This window comes from Dermacentor albipictus, chromosome 7, assembly GCF_038994185.2.
Source record: "Dermacentor albipictus isolate Rhodes 1998 colony chromosome 7, USDA_Dalb.pri_finalv2, whole genome shotgun sequence".
NCBI classification, from domain to species: Eukaryota; Metazoa; Arthropoda; class Arachnida; order Ixodida; family Ixodidae; genus Dermacentor; species Dermacentor albipictus.
In genome coordinates, this window is record NC_091827.1 from 111941878 (window position 1) to 111964588 (window position 22711).

Genomic DNA, 22711 nt, shown 5'->3' on the forward strand with positions numbered 1-22711 from the left:
CTCTAATGGTTCTCTGGTTATCTACCCTATGCATTACATGGCCTGCCCAGCTTCATTTTTTCCTCTTAATGTCTACTAGAATATCGACCATCCCTATTTGCTCTCTGATCCACACCGCTCTCTTCCTGTCTCTTAACATTTATCATTGCATTGCTCTTTGTACGGTCCTTAACGTGTTCTCGAGATTCTTCGTTAACCTCCAGGCTTATGTGCCATACTGCATGCTTAGAAGAACAATGTATCCAAGTTGACATTTTCAAATTCCCCGATTTTTTTCAGGTTTTCACCAAGTTTCACGTCAAGATGGGCTGACACCATGTCACCTGATGCTGTCACTCTCTGGTAAGCATGTTAAAAAAATAAAAACAATGCAGTTTGAACAGTAAGGAGTAGTGTTTATTTTATTCAAAATAGAAAACTGAAACAAGGGGTTTGTAAAATGCACAGCTACTAAAATATCTTCGAAAGAAACTCGGTGCCCTTTTACTCTGTGAAGGCTGACCAGCGGAGCTGCGTATGTGGGCCCCTTAATGGTGAACTGCACTTCTGCCGCAGGTCAGCCTGGTATTGCACTACCTATGGGATTGGCCCATGTGTGCGGAGTGCTTAAAGCCTGCTTCATCTCCGCTGCAGGTTGGACTGGCATTTCACGACCTTCGGGATCAGCCCACATATGGGGAGTGCTTAATGCTTGCTTTACTTCTGCCTCGGGTTGGCATGGTATTGCACTTTCTTCGGGATCGGCCCATCGTATGAAAAATTGTTGGTCTATGCGCGGATGCGATCTGCCAGATCTTAGCAATAGACAGCTTCACTGTAAAAAAAAAGTGGTCTAGCTCACGGCAAATAGTCAAACATTTTAAAATGCGAATAAAAAGAGATGCATACAAAAGCAAATAGAGCTATTTGTATCAACTGATAGCAAGCTCATTGGTATTATGCCCGAACTTTGTCCCATATCACATTCTCCAAGCAACTGGAAAGTCAACCTCAACTGTCCTGAGATACTCTCAGACTGCGCATAATGCTTCAGTGTTGCATTTCACTGCTTTAAGGGGTTTATTTTGGTGTGGATGTGGGTAACCTGCATCTTAGTGTAAGCCAACACTTTGCTTTTTGAGCTCAAGCTCCTTCAAAGAGGCGGCGGCACAGTTCCTTTCCCAGTCATTCCTCAATGCAATGGTCCTTCCTATTCTTGTCCTCGTTCCGCTGCGTGTTCGCCCCATGGACCATTTGAAGCATCCTTTTGGTCAGTAGTACAGTCCGATTTTTCAGAGTCCCTAAGGGCCGCTACAATGTCCAAAAAAAATGAATGCATGTCTTTTACTGCCCTTAAGGGCCCAAATCGCCACAGGCACGTCCAAAAAAGCTCTGGTCTGCCAGTACACTGATTAAGAGTGTCTCAAGAGTGTCTTGCTTCACTCTTGAGCAGCACTTACTGACTGCACAGTAATAACAAGCTCCACCAAAGGGCTAGATTACTTCTGTACTACTCCAAGTGTTCCAAAAAAACTTTTGGAACACGAAGTAGAAAAAAAAATTCTGCTCCTAAACTGCTCCAGAATGACAACTTTGTGCTTGAAATCCTAAACTGTCTTGACCACCACCACTGAGGGGTTAATCTTCAACATCACTTACGTATGTAAGATAAAATCTTAACACTTACTGGTTGTCTAAACATATTGAAATGGTTTCACAGGTTCTAATTTAACACTTCTTATATGCACTTTTTAAAACATAACAGTGAATAACGATTTTGGTATTAATTTCGGTAACATATTTCAGTATTCTGCAGTTGATTTGGAGGATTATGCGTCATCACTGGTCTGCAATTATGGAAGTTTAGAGATAAAAAAGTGGGGGCAAGAATGCCGACGTTTTACACATTGTCGTTGTACAGAACAAAACCTATGCAACTTGCTATAAAACTTGTTTATATAGTATTTGAAATCACCCTAAGAGAGTATGTAAACAGCTGGGGTTTCATAGTTCTAGGTTCTTATGTTTTTGACTAGCACCTCCCTTTAAATGGCAGTAAAAGGCATGCATTAATTTTTTTTTTTGGACTGCCTGATTTTCTAAATGTTTTGTTTTTGCAGTCCTCAGGAAACCACCCCTTGCCGCCAAGAAAAAGCACCTTTGACTGTAGCAGTAATCAGTGATTCGCCTAATTGGCAAACAGTTCAGTATGCCAAACAGCCTCGAGACAGCTGTACCTCTGACAGAAGGCACTAATACACAGTGCAATGCACTGTTTCTGCACCCTAGACTGTGGGATTCTCATCCCGTACTCTTGGGTCAAAGGAACGACAATACAGTAGTGCAAACAATCACAAACGCATTTATTGCACCTTTCATTGATCAATGCCTGCTAGCCAAGTTGCTATCCACAAAACATGCCAATGGGCGCGTGACAAATCGCGGAAGTCCGACTCACCGTGACCGGATAGCGAGCGAATATGTTCTCCCCTTGCTGGATTCCAACGCCTGGTTGTTCGCGTGTACGGTCACGCGAACGGTCATATAAGGCCTCACGAGACGGTCTTGCAGAAGCATGGATCGGCGCACGCCTGGCACGTCCGCGCTGCTTGCCATCCCGAACCAAAGAGGAAGCGTGTTCTCCCTTGCGCCTCCAAGTAACCCTGCCGTGAGGCGGCGTTGGCAGCGCATCTCTCGCATGGCCAGGGGCCCGCGGCGAAGCCGCAATGCAGGAGACGGAAGCTATACAGGAAAAACAACATATCAGGGGACGTGCGACAGTCGCGCATCCCCACAAGACAAATGTGATAAGAGCTATATTATGTGACCTATCATAACTGCGTGGTGCCAATACAGACAGGATATGCAGGGCATGTAGCGATGTGGACAGTAGCAATGGAATGATATCACCAGTGTACAGAGCGATGAATTCATTCTTTCTCTGTTACTGATAATCGAGAACTGCATCAATTTAAAAATGTGAGAAAAATTAAGAGAAAAATCATGTGTGAAGGAATACTACTCATCATATCTATTGCAATTATTCTCAGACAGCATTCCCTCTTTTTTGCTTTTATTATTAGTGCATTTATATAGTACTGCTCACCTGCTGTTCCATGTGTTCCATCGACACATACACGATCAGTTCCAAGCCTCTTGAAAAGCTCCTGTTGTGGTGTGGTCATGATGACTAGCATAAAATATGTCATCCAAAAGGTCCTCATTTTTTCTCTAAAAGAATGTCACTTTTTGGTGTTTAAAGAAGAGCAATGGGTTCTCCTTTTCACTATGCATCCTCTCAACCCAGAGTTGCACGCTCACATAGTCATTATCATGCAGCCGCTCGGTCTTTGAGACTCTGGCATCCCTCATTATGTTGCGGAGACCCTGCTTGCTTAACAGGTTGATGCGGTGCAATGTCTCATCCACGTTGGACCGCACATTATCCAGTACTGCATCAATGGACACGCCTTCTCGCAGCTTGTCTTGAGAGAGTAGAGAAAAAGTGTATATTAGTTGAAGCATAAATAACTATTACCGAGCACGCAAGGAAGTGAAATGGGCACTGATGAACATTTTTTAATATCATTATTTAGAATTCCTTTAATTGAATAATGAGTTACATTGACTTACAAAAACCTTTTGCAATGGTGGGTGTTAAATAGTTCAAGCTGTCGCAATTTTTGTTCTTTTTAGGCCAGCTCTTTGCAAGGACATGGTGCTATGCAGCCTTCAGCTGCTGAAGAGGCAAAATTACATTTCTGAATTACACTACACGGTTACATTACATTTGAAGAGGCAAGATTACATATTTAAGTGTTTCAATGTTTGGTGTCATTGATAAACCGTCATAGGGATTATCTGCACCAGTGTTATCAGGTACGTAAGTGAAGAAATTTATTGTGTGTACCAAGTTTACAGCTAGGCTGCCAATTTCATCCTTCACTGTTGGTAACCTTGTTCGCACAAAAGACATTACTGAAGCATTGTGAAAGCATTGCACTGGACTGGACATGTGAAGATTGTGGTTCATATCCTACCCAGGGCAAAAATGTCTTCCACTTTTATTTCCTTTACTAAATATTGCCATTATTTACAATTTCTATCCTTCAGTTAGGACTTCATTTTCCAATTGCATTCCATAGCAGAAGTTATTGCCACTTCCATAGTGGCATGCCACCATAGAAGGGCAAAACAGAGTCGGCAATCGAAAACGTGCAGCATTTCCAGATTAACTTAAATATAAACATCACTGTTACTGACTGCATTGATGGACATAATTTCATTAATGTCAATATAAAAACTGTCAATTAAAGCTTTCAGCAATTATTTATATAGTTGATTTATCAGTCATTCATCCATATTTACGGAGCAGACACACCTGTGAATGTATGCTTTGAAGGCTATGCAGTCATGTGGGTTTTTGAGTTAAAGGTATTATTTCAGTCAAGTAGAGTACTGACTGGACACTTGAAGCTGTTTTACGAGTTCACGTCTAATACTCAGGGTGTCTACCAAGTTGACATTTCGAAATTCCCCAAGTTTTCCAGGTTTTCCCTGAGTGCCACTGCAAATTTCCCTGAGTGATGCAGAACTATGTTTTATATCAACACGGGCTGAGACCATATCGCCTGATGCTGTCACTCTCTAGTAAGCACATGAAAAAAAAGCAACTTAATCCAATTTGAATACTAAGGAGCAGTGTTTATGTTATTCAAAAAGAGAATAGACGGCAGGGGTTAGTAAAATGCACAGCAAATAAAGTGTCTTCGAAAACAATTGCAAATAAGGTCGGACATTATCAAATACGAATAAAAAGGAGATGCATACAAAGGCAAATATTTTCTAATATGAGCTGTTTCTATCAACTGATAGCAACCTCAGTGGCATGAGGCCTGAACTCTGTCACAATTGAGATTCTCTCTCAACAGCTCGTATGTCAACCTCAATAGTCCTGACATACTCTCAGCCCACGCACGACGCCAGAGTGTTGTGTTGCACTGCTTCAAAGAGTGTATTTTGGTTTGGATGAGGGACACCTGCATCTCGGCATCAGCCAAAACTTTACTTTTTGAGCTCAAGCTCTTTCAAAATGACGGCAACAAGCTTCCTTTCTCATTTATTCCTCAATGCGTAGGTCACTTCTGTTCTTGTCCGCCTTCCGCCACTCGTTCGCCCCAAGAACCATTTGAAGCATCTTGATCAGTTGCACAGTCCACGACCGATTTTTCGAGCTCCCTAGGGGCCGCGAAAACGTCCGAAAAATCGGCCAGTTGGAAAAAAATAAATGCGTGTCATTTACTGCCCTTAGGGGCTCAAACCGCCACAGGCACGTTCGAAAACGCTCTGAAGGCCTGTCGGTACACATATTAGGCATACCTGTGCTCGTACTGTGACAGGAAATGCCGGGTGCCCGCGTGCATAATTAAGATATACATACTGTATTCCGTGGCGCCCCTTCCCATGCTTGTTATGCTTCACTGCAATACTTTTCCGTAAGCTTTACCGAGTAACATTTCTGTACAGTGGCGAAGCTGACTTTCACGAACCGGCATTATGCAACACACCATGTTTTCCAAGTTTCTAAGCCAATCGCAAGGACCACAAAGGTGGAGTCCGTGCCATTGCTGACAGCAGCGAATTCTTTCAATAAAAAGTTCGGCACCCAATGGCAAGAAGCTTCGTAGCGAACGTCGAAGCAGCTAGGCCTAGCGTTGCCGCAGTGGTGGCAACGGGTGCCAGCGGATCTGCGTGCGAGTGCCGGTTCGAGGCGGCGAAGTAATGAAAACGGCAGCGGTGGTGCCTTTGATTCATGCCGTTTCGAACCTGCGGTCGCGGCAAAACGTCCGGAAAATCTAACGGCAAGGAGTTCTTGCGTCGGAAATTTCACACGTTCTGATACGTTGACATTATAGGGTACGAGGTGGCGCCGCGAAGCCGTCCAAATTATCAGGAATCTGGAAAGTCGCTCATTGACTGTACACTGGCAACTCCTCCTGCCAACGACGAGTCATTACGATTCTTGTCTGCTACTCGAGCCAACATATTACCGCGACTTTCGACCCTTTCAATAAAATTGCCGCTAATTTTCCCTGATAGAGGCCCAAATTCCCTGAGTTTTCCCTGACTTTTTCCAGACTACTCAAAATCCCTGAGAATTCCCAGTTTTCCCGGTTGGTAGGCACCCTGAATACCCCTGTCACACGGCAAATCTAATGTCATTTACAACGAATGACATTTGCTGATAATGCCATTTCTTTAGTGTCACATGGTAAAACATAAGGACATTTTCGTATATGACATTTACAAACAAATGAGTTCGCCAAACTCATTTGCATTAGTTTGGAACTGAATGTGTATCCTCGACACCACAAGTTTACCAGTGTTTTGAAAACAGTACATGCTTCTTTGTTGTTTTAACAAAAAATCACTGTTATTCTATCCATTTTATTACCTAATTATTGCTTTAACGACGTTAAAGTCCATCACGTGCGTAAATACAGAAAACTACTCTCAGTCCAGTGACCAGACAGCCGTCTTTAGCTTTCGCTGCAGCAGTTGTGTTGGTTCTCACCGGAGCATCGGCCGCGGCCACTTCAATTGACTTGGCATAAAAGCGTGCGCGTGTTTACCTGTGGCACGCACCAAGAATGAGGATATTAGAAGCTCGCATGCACATCAGAACGGCGATGACATGCAACTGCCCTTCTCTTACCACTTTAGCAGATGTAGCGGACGCACGTATCGTTCTCTTCGCCCTGTTGCTTGCCTTAGCTCGACTCGACTTCGTTGGCAATGTCGACAAGTTAGTGATCGAACGCTACGGTTTGAAAGCAACGATCACGTATTCTAGTGGAATTTAGCACATTGGAAAATAATTATTGGGCAAAAGTGAGTTTGAGGCGTGTCTTTTTTTTTTTACTATCGCCATTGTCATCATTTTCAAATGACAGTTTTCGCCTTGTGGCAGCGTGCTGCAATAATGACATTAATCGCAAGAAATGTCATTTGTTGGAAATGACATTAGATTTGCCGTGTGACAGGGGTATAAGCCTAATTATCGTGATCGTTCCAATCATGTTTCATTCACATAGCTGATTCATGAGCATTCAAAATATTTAGGTACCATATTTTCCAAACCATAGGTGCCACTATTCTTTTCATTTTCGTCCAAGCGTATTATACAACAGTGTAACTTTTATATGCAAGACCAACATGAGACACTCTTTTTCTCCAGCAATGTACTTGCAGTTTATTTTACCTGCTAGAATGTGCGGCTCATGAAATTTTTTTTTTACTGAAGTTTAGTGCCCTGAAATAGGTAAGTACGACATATTAGGATAAGTGTATAAACATGCACAATCGCATTTCACGATGCTGACCCAAGTTAAGATAGATGCATCTTATACAATGAGTTATATACACATAATTTTTCTTTGAAGGTTGTGAAAAGAGGGGGAAAGGGGGTGACTTGTACAGTTCAAATTATAGTCCAGAAAGTATGGCACATGGTTTGTGAGCCCTACATATAGTAGAGTAAAATACAACTTGAGCTGATGAAAGTTTCACATGGAAAGCACATCTGCTGTGGATGACCTACAGTAGTGGTGAGAGGTCGCAGTTTCATCGATGTCTGTAATACTTGCACATCAGTTTCGGCAAAATGGCAGACATAATTATGTACAATGCACCTTAAGTAATCCCAAGTGGAAATTATTCCAGCTTACTGCTATTTTGAGACACTGAATCCCACTAAGATCATAAGTCATACCAATCCAGTTAACTGCAAGCCTGAAAAATAAAGCAGAAAGAGAAAAAGCCACAGTCTGCTGCGTGGCCTACAGTGCACCAGGAGGCACTACACCTTCCTGCTTGGTACATGAAATGATGCAAACAAGTATAACTAAAGTTGTTGCCTGCAATAAGAATAGCCATATAGGTCAAATATAGGCCACTGGCTGTGCCAAGGTAGTTGTTACCACTGTGAAATTGGAGAACGGTTCCCATTTTTCTCTCTCTCTGAACTCTTCAGGCATTGATACAATGTAGCAAAATGATAAACATGTACATGTTTATGATGTCATTAACTATAATGCCCTGCAGTCAGTAAAGGTGGCCTCGAATGATGTGGAAATCATGAATTTCAAGCGCACTAACATGTGCTCCAAGTTCACTGCATGGTCTGGCATGAGTATTGCCTTGTATTTGGGGTGTTGAAAACTCAACAACCACTCTTTATGTATTATAAAGCAGAGCAAAAGTGGTTTCTTACCAGCAATAGCAGCTCATTCCGACTTGGACAGAAAAACACGACCCAGTTCAAAGTCGTGGCCTCTGTGCTTGAATTGGAAAACCACATACATACCTGTGTTGTCTTCGGTCACAGCCATTGCCGCAAAACATCTTTTTCCACACTTAACACTTGAAGGCCGCTTCAGCTTTTGTTTACTGTAGCTGTGGAAAAAGATAACCGGGTGGTTTATTCTAACTTAAGCACTGGACTTCCAACACATGCTTAATGGTGGTTCTACTACACCATTTACACCATTTAGCTACTATTCAACTTGCCTGAAACCTGGCTACGTGAACTGCGCAAAGGTGCGGTATTTTCACGCTTTCAGGGCAACGCAGCGTTTTCAGCAGGGGTATGAGAAGAAGACTTAAATATAGGAAACAAATAGTGAACGTGCAAGTAATTCAGTTTGAGATGGATCATCTACTAGACTTTTCAAATATTGAGTAATATTTGCAGTAATGCAATGGATTGCCTGAAGTCAATGCATTGCATGCAGCATTTCAAGGGCACTTGGTTTGTCTCTAAACAAGAACACAAAACAAATCTGCGTTTTTACATGCCAATACCACGATCTGATTATCAGGCATGCCTCTCTCAGTAAAAGTCTCGTCCTGGCTGTCAACACCAATCGAAGGAATTACTATATGCGATGCTAACAGGGTACGGTGACAAAATCAGCATTCATAGCAAGCACAAGGCATGCGCTAAGACCCATTGACCACTGGAAGGCACACAGTTTGCATTGTATACATGTATTCTTGCATGTGGTTCACAACTGTATGGCAATTTTCACTCAGCTGCTTTCATTAGCCCACAAAAGTTTTATTTAACTATTTACAAAGGCTTTCTACCTACTCAAATAAAAGTACTTGCAACATACTGGCATGGTACCAATTGGCTGGTTCTGGGTGTTAAAATTTTCTTAAATGTGTAAGCATCTCTATGCTTACCAAACGTCCATCACGCAAGATAGAAATGTGGGCCGATCCCAGAGATAGTGCAATACTGGGCCAACCCACGGCGGAGGTGAACAGCCTTCAAGCACTAAACAAAGTGAAAAGTGCACACAATATAGATAGAGCATGCAGCAGCGAGTGGCTTTACCTTTGTTCTGCCTGTCGCTACCACGAGATCGCTCGCAAATCTCTCAGCACACACCGCACCCTGCCCCTTTCGCAGATCGCTTTCAAGATATGGGCCCGCTCTTCAAGGCAAAGCGACGAGAACACGGCGTTCAAGATATGGTCCACGCAACGCATAGTGGTTTGACGTAGATGGATAAGGCACTAAAGAGCAGTATCAGCTTATAATGATCAGAACGTCATCAGCACACCTGGCGCTGCCGTCTGCAGCAGTCCGTGTTGCTGCGACGCTGCTGTTTATACCGGTCATATTAACTTCCATAACACTTTTTTTTTGTTCAAGTACTCTAAAGAGCCCAGGAGGCATAGGGGTGGGGGATGTTACGATTGGCTAGCGGGGATAGTGACCTTCTGGCTTCGCTGCAATGAATCGCTTCGTGAAGCCAACAACATGCCCCCTTCGAATAGCCCTTCGGAGCCAGTAAGGCTAGACACGTTTGGCGGACAGGATTGTTAGCTGGTTCGCTGTCACCTTCAGGGACCAATTGGAGCAAGAAAACTCCTGGAAATGTTTGTTCTATGGCGTTCTCCCATGTACTCTGGTAAAAGTCACAGTCATGACAGATTCAGCAGCTAACTGCAGAGTCAGCTCAGGAACCAAGACGTGCCAGCTTGAGTCAAACGTGACAACACCTGTCTATGAGGCCCCACTCATTTTGGTGTGTTCAGTAAAACAAAAGTGCAAGAGAGTGTGTGAACCTTCGCCCTCAAAGGCGGGTACTTCGACGACTTTGGACGCTTTGGTTGGATGAAGGTTGGATGGCAGCTTTTCCTGGCTTAGGGATCTAGTTTTTCCTGGCCTAGGGATCTAGTAAGGACAGAGAGTGTTTAAGCAGACATTTTCGGCTGTTCAGTGTGCATCTCAGTCATGCTAGACTGATCAGATGTAATGTTCTCCACTCTTCATGTAGATATTGTAAATAAATCCCCTACTCCTCATTCTTAACGAGAACAAGTTCCTCCCTTCAAGAACATCCTTAGCATGAATGAGTCGAACAATGGTATGGGCCAGGTACCCTTTTCATGGCAGACACCAACTCTTACAGGGATTACAATGAAAGGAGCGAAAAATACCAAAAGTACACAACTAAACAAGAAATATGAATTGGAACAACATGAATTAGTGCAAAAAAATGACTTATTACAGGGTATATACAATGTGTGAAAAAAACATAGTGATGACAAGGGTCAAGGTTCCTAAAATACTTATCACAATGAGCTGTTTCACATTACAAAACAATGGAAAAAAATTTAAGTATAGATTACTAAACAGGAAAGCAAAATTGCATATTAAATAAGAACATCAAGAAATGCAACTGGAACAGAACAGCAAGGTAAGAGGTAGTTCAGATTTCTAGGAACAACTTCAAATTATGTACAAATGAGTCGTGTCGGATAGCGAGGAGGAGAGGTGAGTGGAAAAACGGATTAGTGTGGGCGAAGATGGGTGCGATTTTAAGTTGGTGATCAAGCCGTCAAGACACACGTCACAAGCTAGTCTGATATTTAGAGTAACGTGGGATAACCGGTTGGAGTAAATGAAAGAAGGACAATAGTGTCAGAAGCCTGCGTATATTGAGAGGAGCTAAATTAATTTAATATTTGATTTCCGTAACTCTAGATGTATGCGAGTAGTTTCTTGTGATGAAGCGAGCAACCTTATTTTGCAGAAGACTCGAGTTTGTGCTCGAGGTAGGCCTCGACACAAACTAGAGTCAGCGTCAATTAAGTAATTAATTAAGACACAAACTAGAGTCAGAGTCAATTAAGTAAGCGAGAAATTTTGTCTTGGAGTTAGCCAAGTGCAAATAGTGCCTTATGAAGCCAAGAGATGTGGTTGCTTTAGTAGAGTTTGCCGTTTTTACACTCTGCTAAGCAGCTGAGCGGAGCGGATGTGCGAATGCACATGCGCCCTCCGCTTAGCTGCAAGCGGGCTGGCGGAGTCAGAAACACGGTCCGCTTACAAGCTGCCTGAACAGAAGGTTGCTGCCAGTTTTTCCTAGCAAGGTGGTCGATGCACACACCCACTTTGGCTTGTGCATCGAGGCACCTTGCCTGCCTTGCTCTTTACAAGATAGATTTGCACAGATGAAGACTTATGTCTGCTAGAAGGTGCGCATGCTGACCCATTTGAAAACCTCGCAGCGCGGGAGTATGTGATGCACGCTGTGCAGCATGTTAGCATCAGAAAGGATCAGATTGTATGCAAAATGCAAGCTCGCTGGCTATCACGTGGCATTCCCCAAGATGGGGCTTTATTTTCCACTGGATAAAATGGACCGGTAACACATTACAAGTTCATGTTTAGATGCTTTATGGACAAATAAGCTATATGTGTTCGTTTTACTTATAAAAGTTTTACTTATAGGTGCTTTTATTTTGTTTCATTACCCTGAATTCGGCCAGAAGGCACTGCAAATACGAAAGGAACATCAAGCGGAAAGCCAGAGAAGCCGAGATAATCTCGTGGGTGGCGGCAATGGAAAATAAACCTGCTACGAGTAACTACTGAAGAGGAAATAAGGATATCGGGAAAGAAACAATCTATTATAACTCAAAGGGAAGTTTATTACTTTCTGAAATGAGCTCAGGATGCCTTAGAACACGCACTTATACAGCAAAATATAAGAAGGAAGAAGCATGTGCTTGCTGCGGTAAAGCTAGGGAAACAATAGAGCATGTTTTACTAGAATGTGAAATATCTCCCCAGCAGTAGATTTAGGCACCACTGGCCTATACACCATTAATAAAATATATCCAGAGAGGGAGATTAAGATGGACTGCAATGATTGTAATGGCATCATTGGAATCGGACATATGCTGGCGGGGTGTCCTGCGACTCTCCCCAACCTCGTTGAAGAATGGACACAGTGGGAGAGAAGGATACAAAGCGCATTGTTTCAGGACCAACTAAGGGCAGTCCAGGGGGCCCATGATGTCGCTGAAAGGCTTGGCCTGACAGTGCCAACGTGGGAGCGGCCCGCCTTGGCTTGAGAAGTCAAGCCTCTGGACCTCATTACAATAAAAGTTTTCACACACACACACACCATTGGCCTGCTTGAAGCCCTTGGGTTCAGCAAGAGCAGGGGGAAAGTAAAAATGTATGCAGTAAAGATTGGTAAGCAGCGAATGGAAGATTGGTGGACAAAAAGTAGGGAAACGACAAACAACAGAGGCTTGCAAAGACAAAGTTCAGAAAGTTTGGTTATGGGAAGTCATCGTGGGTTTTTTTTTTCTTTGTTAACATAGGTCGAACATTAGGCAATACAAGAGCTTCATGGCGCAACCCACACCTCTTTCCAAAGGGAACACTCGTAGCACCTATCCATCCATCCCTCTGCTCCGCTAGGCTAGACATACAACTAAAACGTGCAATCACCCACCACTCCACCATGTGGCTAAGCGGGGAAACTTGGAGCGGGGAGAACTGTAAAGACACTAAACTAAAACATTCTAGTGAAAATCACATCTACGCAAATGTTCCATGACAGATCGAATGACAAATGAACACCCAGATATTGTGAATACCGAGGCTACGGGCATGTTTTATAATTTTGTAATTACATAACACGGGTTTAGCTGTAGTCCTGAATCTGATAGCTTTTGTAATATTAATGTTGATTTCCGCTTGCTTACTGCCCCACTTACAGAGATTGTCTAGGTAAGATAGAAGGTAGCAGGTATCCTCAGGGTTACTAGATCACGCAATCATCAGCAAATAGTCTATGACCATAAACGCCTACCATTACTAATATCGTTAATGTAATCTAAAAACAAAATAGGCCTGAGCATGGAACCTTGCGGTACTCCAGATTTGACATGATTTAATGGAGACAAATGGTCATTGATGAAAACTGATTGCTACCGGTTAGTTAAAAAGTTGGTAGTCCACCTAGTTATTCTCACATGTATGTTAAGATCTGTCAGTTTATGAATAAGCCACAATTGAGGAACCTTGCCAAAAGCCTTCGCAAAGTCCACAGATATTACATTGATTCGATAAAAAAGATAATCAATCGTGTAAAAGTCCATACCGATTGATAAAGAAAAAGTTTTGTTCTGTAAGAAACTTCATTAGAGCAGATGAAATGATGAGTTTGCAGTACATGCTGGTAAAGAAATTAGTCTGTAATTTGATGGGTTAGACGAATCACCAGATTTAAATATGAGAATTATGCAAGCTGCTTTCCAATCATTTGGGACGCATCCCGTGTCAATACATTGCTGAAAAAGCTTGGCTAAAATGCGACATATTGCAGGTTTGGATATCTTAAGAAGTTTAGGGCAGATGCCATCACAACCAGGAGCAGAGTTAGTTGGAAGACAATCGATACAGGACTGTACTACTTCAGAAGCGATATTAATGTTGTGCATGCTAGAATGCAAAATAGGGGCCTGAAAGCTTCTAGGTACACCAGTCTCATCTGTGAAAACGGATGAAAAAAACTTGAATTCAATAGCAACACGTGCCGGAGAAAGAATGTTACCATCCTTAGATAACGGTACCGTCAAGTTCGATAATTTGGGTTTCCTAAATTTTTGTGTCATTGCTAAGCATGTCTGAAATGTCATGGTTGAAAAATTTATCTTTGGCTGTTGTTGTTACAGTCCTGCATAAGTGTGCGTGCTCACGATAGGGCCTCCAATCTTCCACAGATGCTCATAGTTTAGCTCTGCAATATAATGGTTTCACATGCGTCACAAACCAAGTGCTTTCTGTGCAGGCTGTTATTTTGAATTTTGGAATATGCTTTGCTTTTAAGTGTGATCAGCCCATCATGAAGTACCCAGTTTGTGGCCGTATCCTTGAAAAGGGGTTGATAATGACATTCGGCTGCGTGGAGATGAGCAAGTGGTACAATGCTTAAGCGTACTTAAGTCCCAGAGGAGTTTCTGCATGAATTTTTCAATTGTTTATGAAGGTTTCTTACCTATTCAAAGGAAAGTGTTTGCAACATACTGATGTGGTACTAATTGGCTGCTGCTGGCTGTTGGCCTTGGTATCTTCCTTTGCTGTTGAGCAGCATTTACTGAGTGCGCAGTAATAATGAGCTGCACCAAATGGCTACACATTACTGCTGTACTACTCCAACTATTCCAAAAGGACCAATTTTTCTGCTCCAAAATGCACCACGACTACTTATTTCCTAGTCCAAATCCTTAACTGGCTAGGCCACCACTGCATGCTGACACACCACCCACTGTGGGTGTGGGCTGTATTAGCCAAGTCTCGGTAAGACAAAAATAACTGTGGCACTGTTCTTTTTGAGCTTTGTTACTTAATGAAAAGGCTTTGAATTCAGGCCACCAGTGCTGCAATAAAGTATTCCTATTCCAGCCGCCCCAATTGTTAAGAGCTGCATGCCACCTGCATTACTGGCTGGGCCAGTCACTTGAAATCGGTGGACTATAAGGTTAGAGTAGAATCAAACAGAAGAATTTTTTTCATATACTGGCTTTGGACGTCCCCAAATTTTTGGGATGGGCCTGCTATAAATTTTACGTATTCATAACATAGGAAGGTTATGACGACATGTAACCCAGGCAGGCAATGCTTTTGGAAACGAACTTTAAACTTTGCCACTCCGACAGTGGTGAATAGAGTGATCTGTTGTCATGTTTAGCAGTACTACTTGCATCTGACCGCTGGATGTATTGTGTCACTGTTCATTATTTATTACATGTGCTTATACCATGTGCTCCAAAAAGATGTTCCAATCATTGGTGCAATCTACTAATACCAGCTACGTACTTTCGCAATGTCTCTGTAGGCATCTCTTTAAATCTTTTTATGTCTAACACGATACACAAGGACTCCCCTGTAATCACTGACACAGAAATAGTACAGTGTAGTTCTAAAACAAATGTGCTTAACTCATATTGGTGACAACAAATAGTTTAACATTGGTGCTGTCATAGGTCTGGTTTGCGATTACAGCCGACGTCTTGTGGTTGATTAAAGGAGTTCTTTAACAGCAAGGTCCAGCATTACCAGAGCCTGATGGCTTGTAGACCCACCATGTTGTATTAGTGGTTTGGGTGTTGCGCTGCGAAAGTGAGGTTGTGGGATCACATCTCGGTCGTGGAGGCCACATTTCGACGGGGTTCGATGAGGTAAAAATGCAATGCCCGTGTACCGTACGTTGAATGCACGTTAACGAATCCCGCGAGGTGAAAATTAATCCGCAGTTCACCGCTACAGTGTGCCTCATCAGATCTTGGCTTTGGCACGTGAAGTGTCAAAATTTGAATGTTTTATTAACCGCAGGTACGGTGGCTGCCTAGTTCCTGCGTCATTTTAGATTACCTTTATCGTTAATTTCTACCTCCGTTTCCTCTGTTTGGGCTCCCTGGGACTAGGCCATAGTGGCTATGGCTAGACGCACCAATGAAAAAATCTACGAGTCTAGAAGTGTTGCAAATTTCGGTTCCTTAAAGTCAACTTTGCCATCATACACTGCGGTGAAGTATACCACGAATGCAAAGGGGCCACTGTGAGGGGACACAGCACGAATTCCTTCATTATACACATGCATTCCAGTTTTCTGTCACAGTATGAGCACGGAGACAACTAATAATCAGAACTTTATTTCTAAGAAGTCGTTACAATTTGTTGGGGTCCGTCAAGCGAGAAGCTGTTGCAAACAGCTTGAAAGTGCTTGACAGCACAGCAGTCAGTGTAGAAGAAAATAAAGCATGCATATAATTATATATTATATATTGACACGTGTATACATACATTTATCGGGCGACCACGTTTCGCCGCCTAACAAATCTTATCGCACAGCGCGGCACGCGCCTGCATGTATCCGAAGTTTCTGGAAAGTTATCGATGCTTCTATCCGCTGTCTGTTGTCGCTGAACCTTGTGTTATCTGATTTCATCGCGTGACACGAATGGTGTAGAACTTTGTGGAAGGCACACGAGCCCCAACAAGTCTGGAACATTCGATGACTACTGTATAAAAGCTGACACGCTGGACCAGCTGATCAGATTTTCGACGATTGCCGACTGTGTTCGCTGCTATCATTGTGCTTTAAGTGTAGGCTGTTTTGTGTGCACAGGTTCGCCCAATAAAAGCTAGTTTTGTCTTTCACAGTACTGCTGCTGTGTTAACATCACTACCACGTGACAATATAGTGATATACTACATACTATATTAGCTCGTGCTTAACAATGGTAATTGCACAGTTATAAAATAGTAAAGAGGGGTGGACAGTGCAACTGTATGTCCCAACCGAAACTAACATGAACACTGTGTGTACAATATATATATACATATATACACTGTGTTCATGTTATGTCATGTTCATGTGTGTGTGTATCTGTGTGTGTATATATATATATACATATAGAGAGAGAGAAAGAACAGCGCATTAGTAACTTCCAGTGACAGATATCCATACATTTGTTCCCGCGTGCAGGCATCATGTAATGAATGATTCTAGACCAAAAATTATTTCGCGTTTCCGGATAAAGACATGAACATTAATAATGCCTTGGTTTTCATACTTATTTAGAAGTTAAGGAACATTACAGGTTAGCGATTGCATTAGATAAATTGTTAGCCTTTTTGGCACGAGCCATCTATCCTGGCTGTAGTCCCAACAGTAATTTTACAAGTGAAGAGACTTTGTTAGAGGAAAAAATATGAATACAGTAAAGGAAGGCCATTCACATCTGGCAGTTTGAAAAGTGGTGATGTTGTGTGGAGGTATGGAATGTTAGAAATAATTCCGACGAGCACGTTTCTGAAGAAAAAGCTTGTGTTAGTGTTCACGGTGGTGCCCCACACACGCATGCAGTAGTTAATGTGAGACGCAAATAGTGCTGGGTAAATTTGTAATTTCAACTGTTCTGGAAAGAAATAATATTTTTAAGGCTGTTGTGGCTGGACCATCCCAATGAAGTGGAAAGGAGCGCGTTCGCTTTAGGAATGACATCGCAAGCCTCCAGACCAGAGACAAACAGGCTGGTATCATCCACATATAGAATGGTTGTTGCCTCGGTTTCTGCGAGGGTTCATCGAGCAATAAGGTTCCCAAAGAGCTCCAGCCCCACGGGAAGGTGCGAGGTGAAGTCCGGCAACACTCATGCACGCGGCTGTTCCCCCACTCTCCATTCCCCCCAGCTGCGCTTTGCTTCGCTGCACCGCTCATTCTTGGCTCAGCAGCCGTCCGACATGGAGGTTCCCATTGTTGATCCCGCCAAGTACGAGATTCGTTCCGTAATTCGCTTTTTGCACGCCAAAGTGACTCCACCCGTGGATATTCATCATCAGTTGACAGAGGTGTATGGCGACAAGTGCATGTCCGTTCAACACGTCCGAAAGTGGTTCAGGGAGTTTAGTGCTGGTTGAAAGAAAGTCCACGATGAAGAACAGAGCACCTAGTGATTATCACTTGTTCCCCAAGCTAAAGGAACATTTGAGTGGCCAACGCTTCCGGAGCGATGAAGAAGTCGGAAGAGGTGAAATGCTTCCTCAACGGGTCGGCGGCAGACTTCTATGACACTGGGATACAGAAATTGGAGCACTGTATACAAAAATGCGTAGAAAAAGATGCCGATTATGTAAGTTTCATCTTTCCAATAATGTAAATTTCTATGAGAATAAACAATGTTGTCTTTTTCTAAAACTGATGGGAACCTTATTTCTGGATCAACCCTCGTATGTCTATCATGTCATTAACGTAAATGTCGAAGGGGACCTAAAATGCTGCCCTGTGGGACACCGAACAATATTGCCCTGTCGGAGGAAATACTATTTCCAATGACAATGTATTGCCTGCAATCAAGCAGATACGAACACAACAAAATGTGTCATTCCGTGTACACCGTTGGCAGTCAACTCTGTTAATAGAATCTTGTGTTGCATTGTCAAAAGCCTTGCTGTAGTAAATAAATATCCGGACTACTAGGTTTCATTTTTCTAGCTTCTTGATTAACGCCTGCTGAACAAGCAGTGCAGTTTCGGTAGAGCAGGTCATCAAAGCTGTTTCTCCATCGCCAGGGTTCGTGTCATGCTCTCCAACCATGATTCCTCGCTCCTTTGTGCCCTCCAGAGGGGCATGGTCATGGACCCCCAAACAAGGGGCTTAAATCACCACAGCAATTAAACTGCAATTTTTCGCTTTTAATATGCTTCAATGCAATACACTGCATAAGCTTCCTTGCTTAACTCAACTGTAATGCGGCAGAGGTGACTTTAGGAACACTTTCTAGACCTACCAAACATTATGTGCATTCTGGTCGGAACTACACCTGACTTAACATTCCGACACGTCGGCATATGGATGGCCCTTGTGCAGTTTAAGAGCATGAATACGCATGCTGGTTGTGGCTTGAGGAAATGTGATTGCTTAAACAAGTTTCAATGCCAATGCCCTAGACTGTGCTTCACCACAATGCAGTTGTGTTATGCACTGGAGCTTCCGTTATGTATTGCGGTCCATCACTGCAGCAACGTCAGAACCAGCTTTGAATGGGTGTCAGGTGAGTTATTACATGTCTCGGTGCTCATACTGTGACAGATGACGGCACATGTGCGCATGTATAGTCGGGAACAAGTGCAAGGCTGTGTTGCAGTCTCGTATACGGAGCTTGCAAGATGGGCGAAGCAAGGGCCCAAATCACCACAACCCTGCCGGAAATAGCTCTAAATCCCTGCCTGTACACTTCTTAGGGTCTCAGTGCTTTTACTGTAACCGGAGATTGCACATATAATAGTATATTTTCAAAACTGAGCTCATTGGAACATCTTCCTGTTCATGCTACGCACACAAAAATGAGGAAAAAGAGAAAAATTATGCAGATCCCACACCCTGTGGGAATTGATGTAAGTGAAGCTTTCCATGCTGGATGCTCTGATTGATGATAATTAGCAGTGTTGACGGCTAAAGCTTAATTTCTTCAACATTTAGGCTAACATGAGATTGGTGAATTGATGTTAAACATTACCTTATGGGCACCACTGCTGTTTGCCTGCGTAATAGGCAGAACACACAGGGAGAGGTGTTTGCATGAGGCATTTTAGTGGGCCATATCTTATAACCCCTGAGAGGGTTGAGTGTTGTCATTTCCTCATATGGCACATCGCGTTATGGCAGAAGTATTAAACTTGAATTGGATTATGGGGCTGTACGTGCCAAAACGACACTCAGATTATGAAGCACGGCATAGTGGCAGACTCCAGATTAATTTTGACACCGTGATGTTCTTCAATGTGTCCCAAAATCTAAGTGCACATGGGTTTTCTATTTCGCCCCCGTCGAAATGTGGCTCCCACGATTGGGATCAAATCCATGACCTCTCGCAATGCCATAGCAGCAAAGCTAATGCGGCAGGCACAGAAGTGTTGATTTGACGGTCAACCACTTCTGTAGTGTTTCCTGGACGCTGCGGTGCATTTTAATTAATGCGGCTCTGCTTCTGCACGCCCTGTGCGAGTTGCCCGCTTGACATATTTGCATGGTGTTTATTTTTTCAGAAATAGCAGCAACATATTGCACTGTGCCTTGAACATAAGCACCCCACAACCGCTGTTGTATGTTAGTGGAGTTTCCTTGCCTTCTCATGTCACTTCCCCCATCTTATACGGGAACTGCCTCTTCTCTCTACAGTTCTATCTGTGTCCCCTCTCGCCTCGCACGTAAGCGCTGCAGTTTCTTCTGTGCTTCCGAAAGGAGTCACGGATAATTGCAGCTGTCAGGTGGCTAATGTGACAACGGCCAGGGAGCTCCAGAGGGCATTGTGCACATTCGATCCTTTCCTCTCTTACTTGTGCCTGTCATGTATATACACACTCTGAACACCCCCCCCCCCCCTTCCCGACGTGGCATGTGTGACATTAGCAGCTGGAGTGGGAAAGTCAAAGGAAGAGACACATGCGTAAAGGATTCTATGCTTACCCAATGAGGAAACCCGTCCGTCACGTAAGATGATTGCTTTCAAGATAAGGCCGGCATGAGCAAGCGAATTGTAAGATCAGGCCTGCGCAGCCGCGCCATAAGCAGCAGCCGCTGATGTACAGTTGATAATGGTTTGCATCGAGAGAAGGCAGCATCATTGACCACATCTACGTATGACGTCTACCTAACGTGACACTGTTCAATTACGTCACGTAGAACAGCACGCATTGGCCAGTGCTCATCTTCCATGAAGCAGCAACATCATCCAAACGCACCATGATATAAAAGGAGTGAACAGTGCTACTACTGGCCTCTGCTTCATACTCATGCTGGTCTTGGTTTAACATTTTGGTGTTGCATCTGCGCTTCTCCATTTCATGATTTTTTCGTGGCATTTCTCGCAATTATATGAAACGCAGCAGCATATGATGACAAAACAGTAGGTGATCAGTAGCAAATGCTTATGCATCATCTAGATAACTCCGACAGGATACTCTGCATGTAATTTTATCTTTTTCCACTTTCAGTATGCTTCAGCGCTATGGTATGCTTGACCGCGTAACCTTGCTATGTCCAGTGTTTGTGACCCTTTCCCACTGTTGGTATACTTCATCACAATGCTAAGTGCATAGTTGAATGCGTAACACCACTGTATTGGGATGAAGCTAACTTATGGGTCTGACATTAGACAGCTTTAATTTAGCGTACGCAGCTGTAGCGTATGCCATAGCATATATAGCGTATGCTAATCAGCACACATTTTTTTTAGTTTTATTTGGCATGTGAGATGTTCAGATCTCAGAGGCCATGTGCCGTCATTGCGGCTATCTCCCGACTGTAGCTATAGGTGGTGCTAACATGTCGGATGTTTCTTTCGTTAGGCTTCGACTCACTCGAAACGAGAAGCGATCTCGAAAACACTACAAGGTTATCCATAATACTCTGTCATCGTAGCAGCCTGAGACTAAGCGAAAGCCATTTACACAGTCAGTTGCTAAGAACGAAGTCCATATACAAAAGCAACGCCAAATTCAATTCGAAGCTGGCAGCCGGGGCCGCCGCCATGTTTCACGCAAATTCCGCAAACCACACAAAGACGCTAATGCTAAATCTGAGAAATAGTGTGTGTACGCTATATGCAATGGGTCGTTTAGCGTTCTGCGCATGCGCAGTGATGTACGCTAAACTAAAACTGTCTATTATGCAGCACATTTTAGATGCTTGCTGGTTTTAAAGTCCGAAAGCTGAGATACAACAGCGTCACACACTATCACGTGAGGAAAACGAACCGCTGCATGCAGCAAGTAGCGTCAGCATAAGCACTAGATTACAATCGAACAGCTCTACAATGAAGACCACAATTAATTTGCCTGTGAAACAAAGAAACTTATGCGTCCCTGGCGGCTGATTTATGTTTATAAAACGAATGCCGCAGCAGTGCCGCCACTGCCCCGCGAAGATGTCACCAGGGTAAGCTGTGCCCTAGCGCTAACAGCAGTGTATTTGAAGAGCGTGCTGATATTACTAGTTCCGTTGCTCTGCCCCAGGATTCACTCACCTCATATGCTACTTGTAACGGACCAACGGCTGACGAATGCATGGATAGGCCGCGAATGTCAACGAAGGCGACCAAAAATTTTGTAGCAAGGGAGGCTTAGGGGCACTAGACAATCGGGGGCTTAGCTTTGCATGGTTCCTGCATTTGCTTGGAGAGCAAGCTGGGAACCTCAATGGAGCACAGCGTGGCTACAGTAGAACATGCTGTCAAGGATATTTTGCAGAGAAAGATTAGCGGTCTATTTCATTAAGTCTCTCTTGAATTCTTGTTAAAGATTTTCTTTTGTTGAAAGTGCTTAGCTATTGTGAGCAGTGAGCTGCGCAACCTTTAAAACAAAGTGACCTGCATAGCGAAGGATTTTGAAGGTGCGAGCACTTTGTTAAAAAGGCTTTGACAACATAGATACATTCAGAGCAGCGCTTTCTGCCCTTGAGCCCATGCAGAATTTGTAGGTCCTATTTGCGCCACCAGGATCTGCCAATGTACTGCAGTGAAGCCTTTAATATGTGTCCCAATGTCCAATGCTGCGGAGTTCAATATATCCATTTACTGTCTGAGCAAGTTTGATGTATGAAGTTTCATATACATGTAATTCTCTTGGTGATTCACCACCTGTTATTTAAGCAATAATTCTATTTATAATTGTTTCATACAACAAGGTTCAATTGTAATGAATTATTGCTATATGACATTCTTCCCATTATTATAACTAGTACTCTCAAGCTTCGAACCTCCCAGCTTCCTCATACAGTTGGCCAATGTGACAGTACACCTGACACAACAAGCCATGTCGTACACTTACTCTGTGCATATTCACAGCCCATGCAAG

At 43.3% G+C, this 22711-nt stretch overlaps 1 protein-coding gene across 25 annotated transcripts in view; it reads left to right on the plus strand.

The window, feature by feature from the left end:
• Positions 1-16513, plus strand: part of LOC139046763 (uncharacterized) — a 57490-nt gene extending 40977 nt beyond the window's left edge. For 8 of the 25 annotated variants that reach the window (XR_011507543.1, XR_011507544.1, XR_011507546.1 and 5 more), the window contains 2 exons: positions 280-342; positions 556-1646. Coding sequence is in view for 6 of the 25 variants with exons in the window: in XM_070522603.1 (XP_070378704.1) it covers positions 280-342; positions 556-610 (118 nt within the window). In the remaining 19 variants the exon portion in view is untranslated. Of the gene's footprint in view, positions 1-279; positions 343-555; positions 1647-9454 lie in introns of those variants that run through there. The other 17 variants (XR_011507531.1, XR_011507542.1, XR_011507545.1 and 14 more) reach the window with 10 other exon arrangements.
• The last annotated feature ends 6198 nt before the right edge of the window (positions 16514-22711 follow it).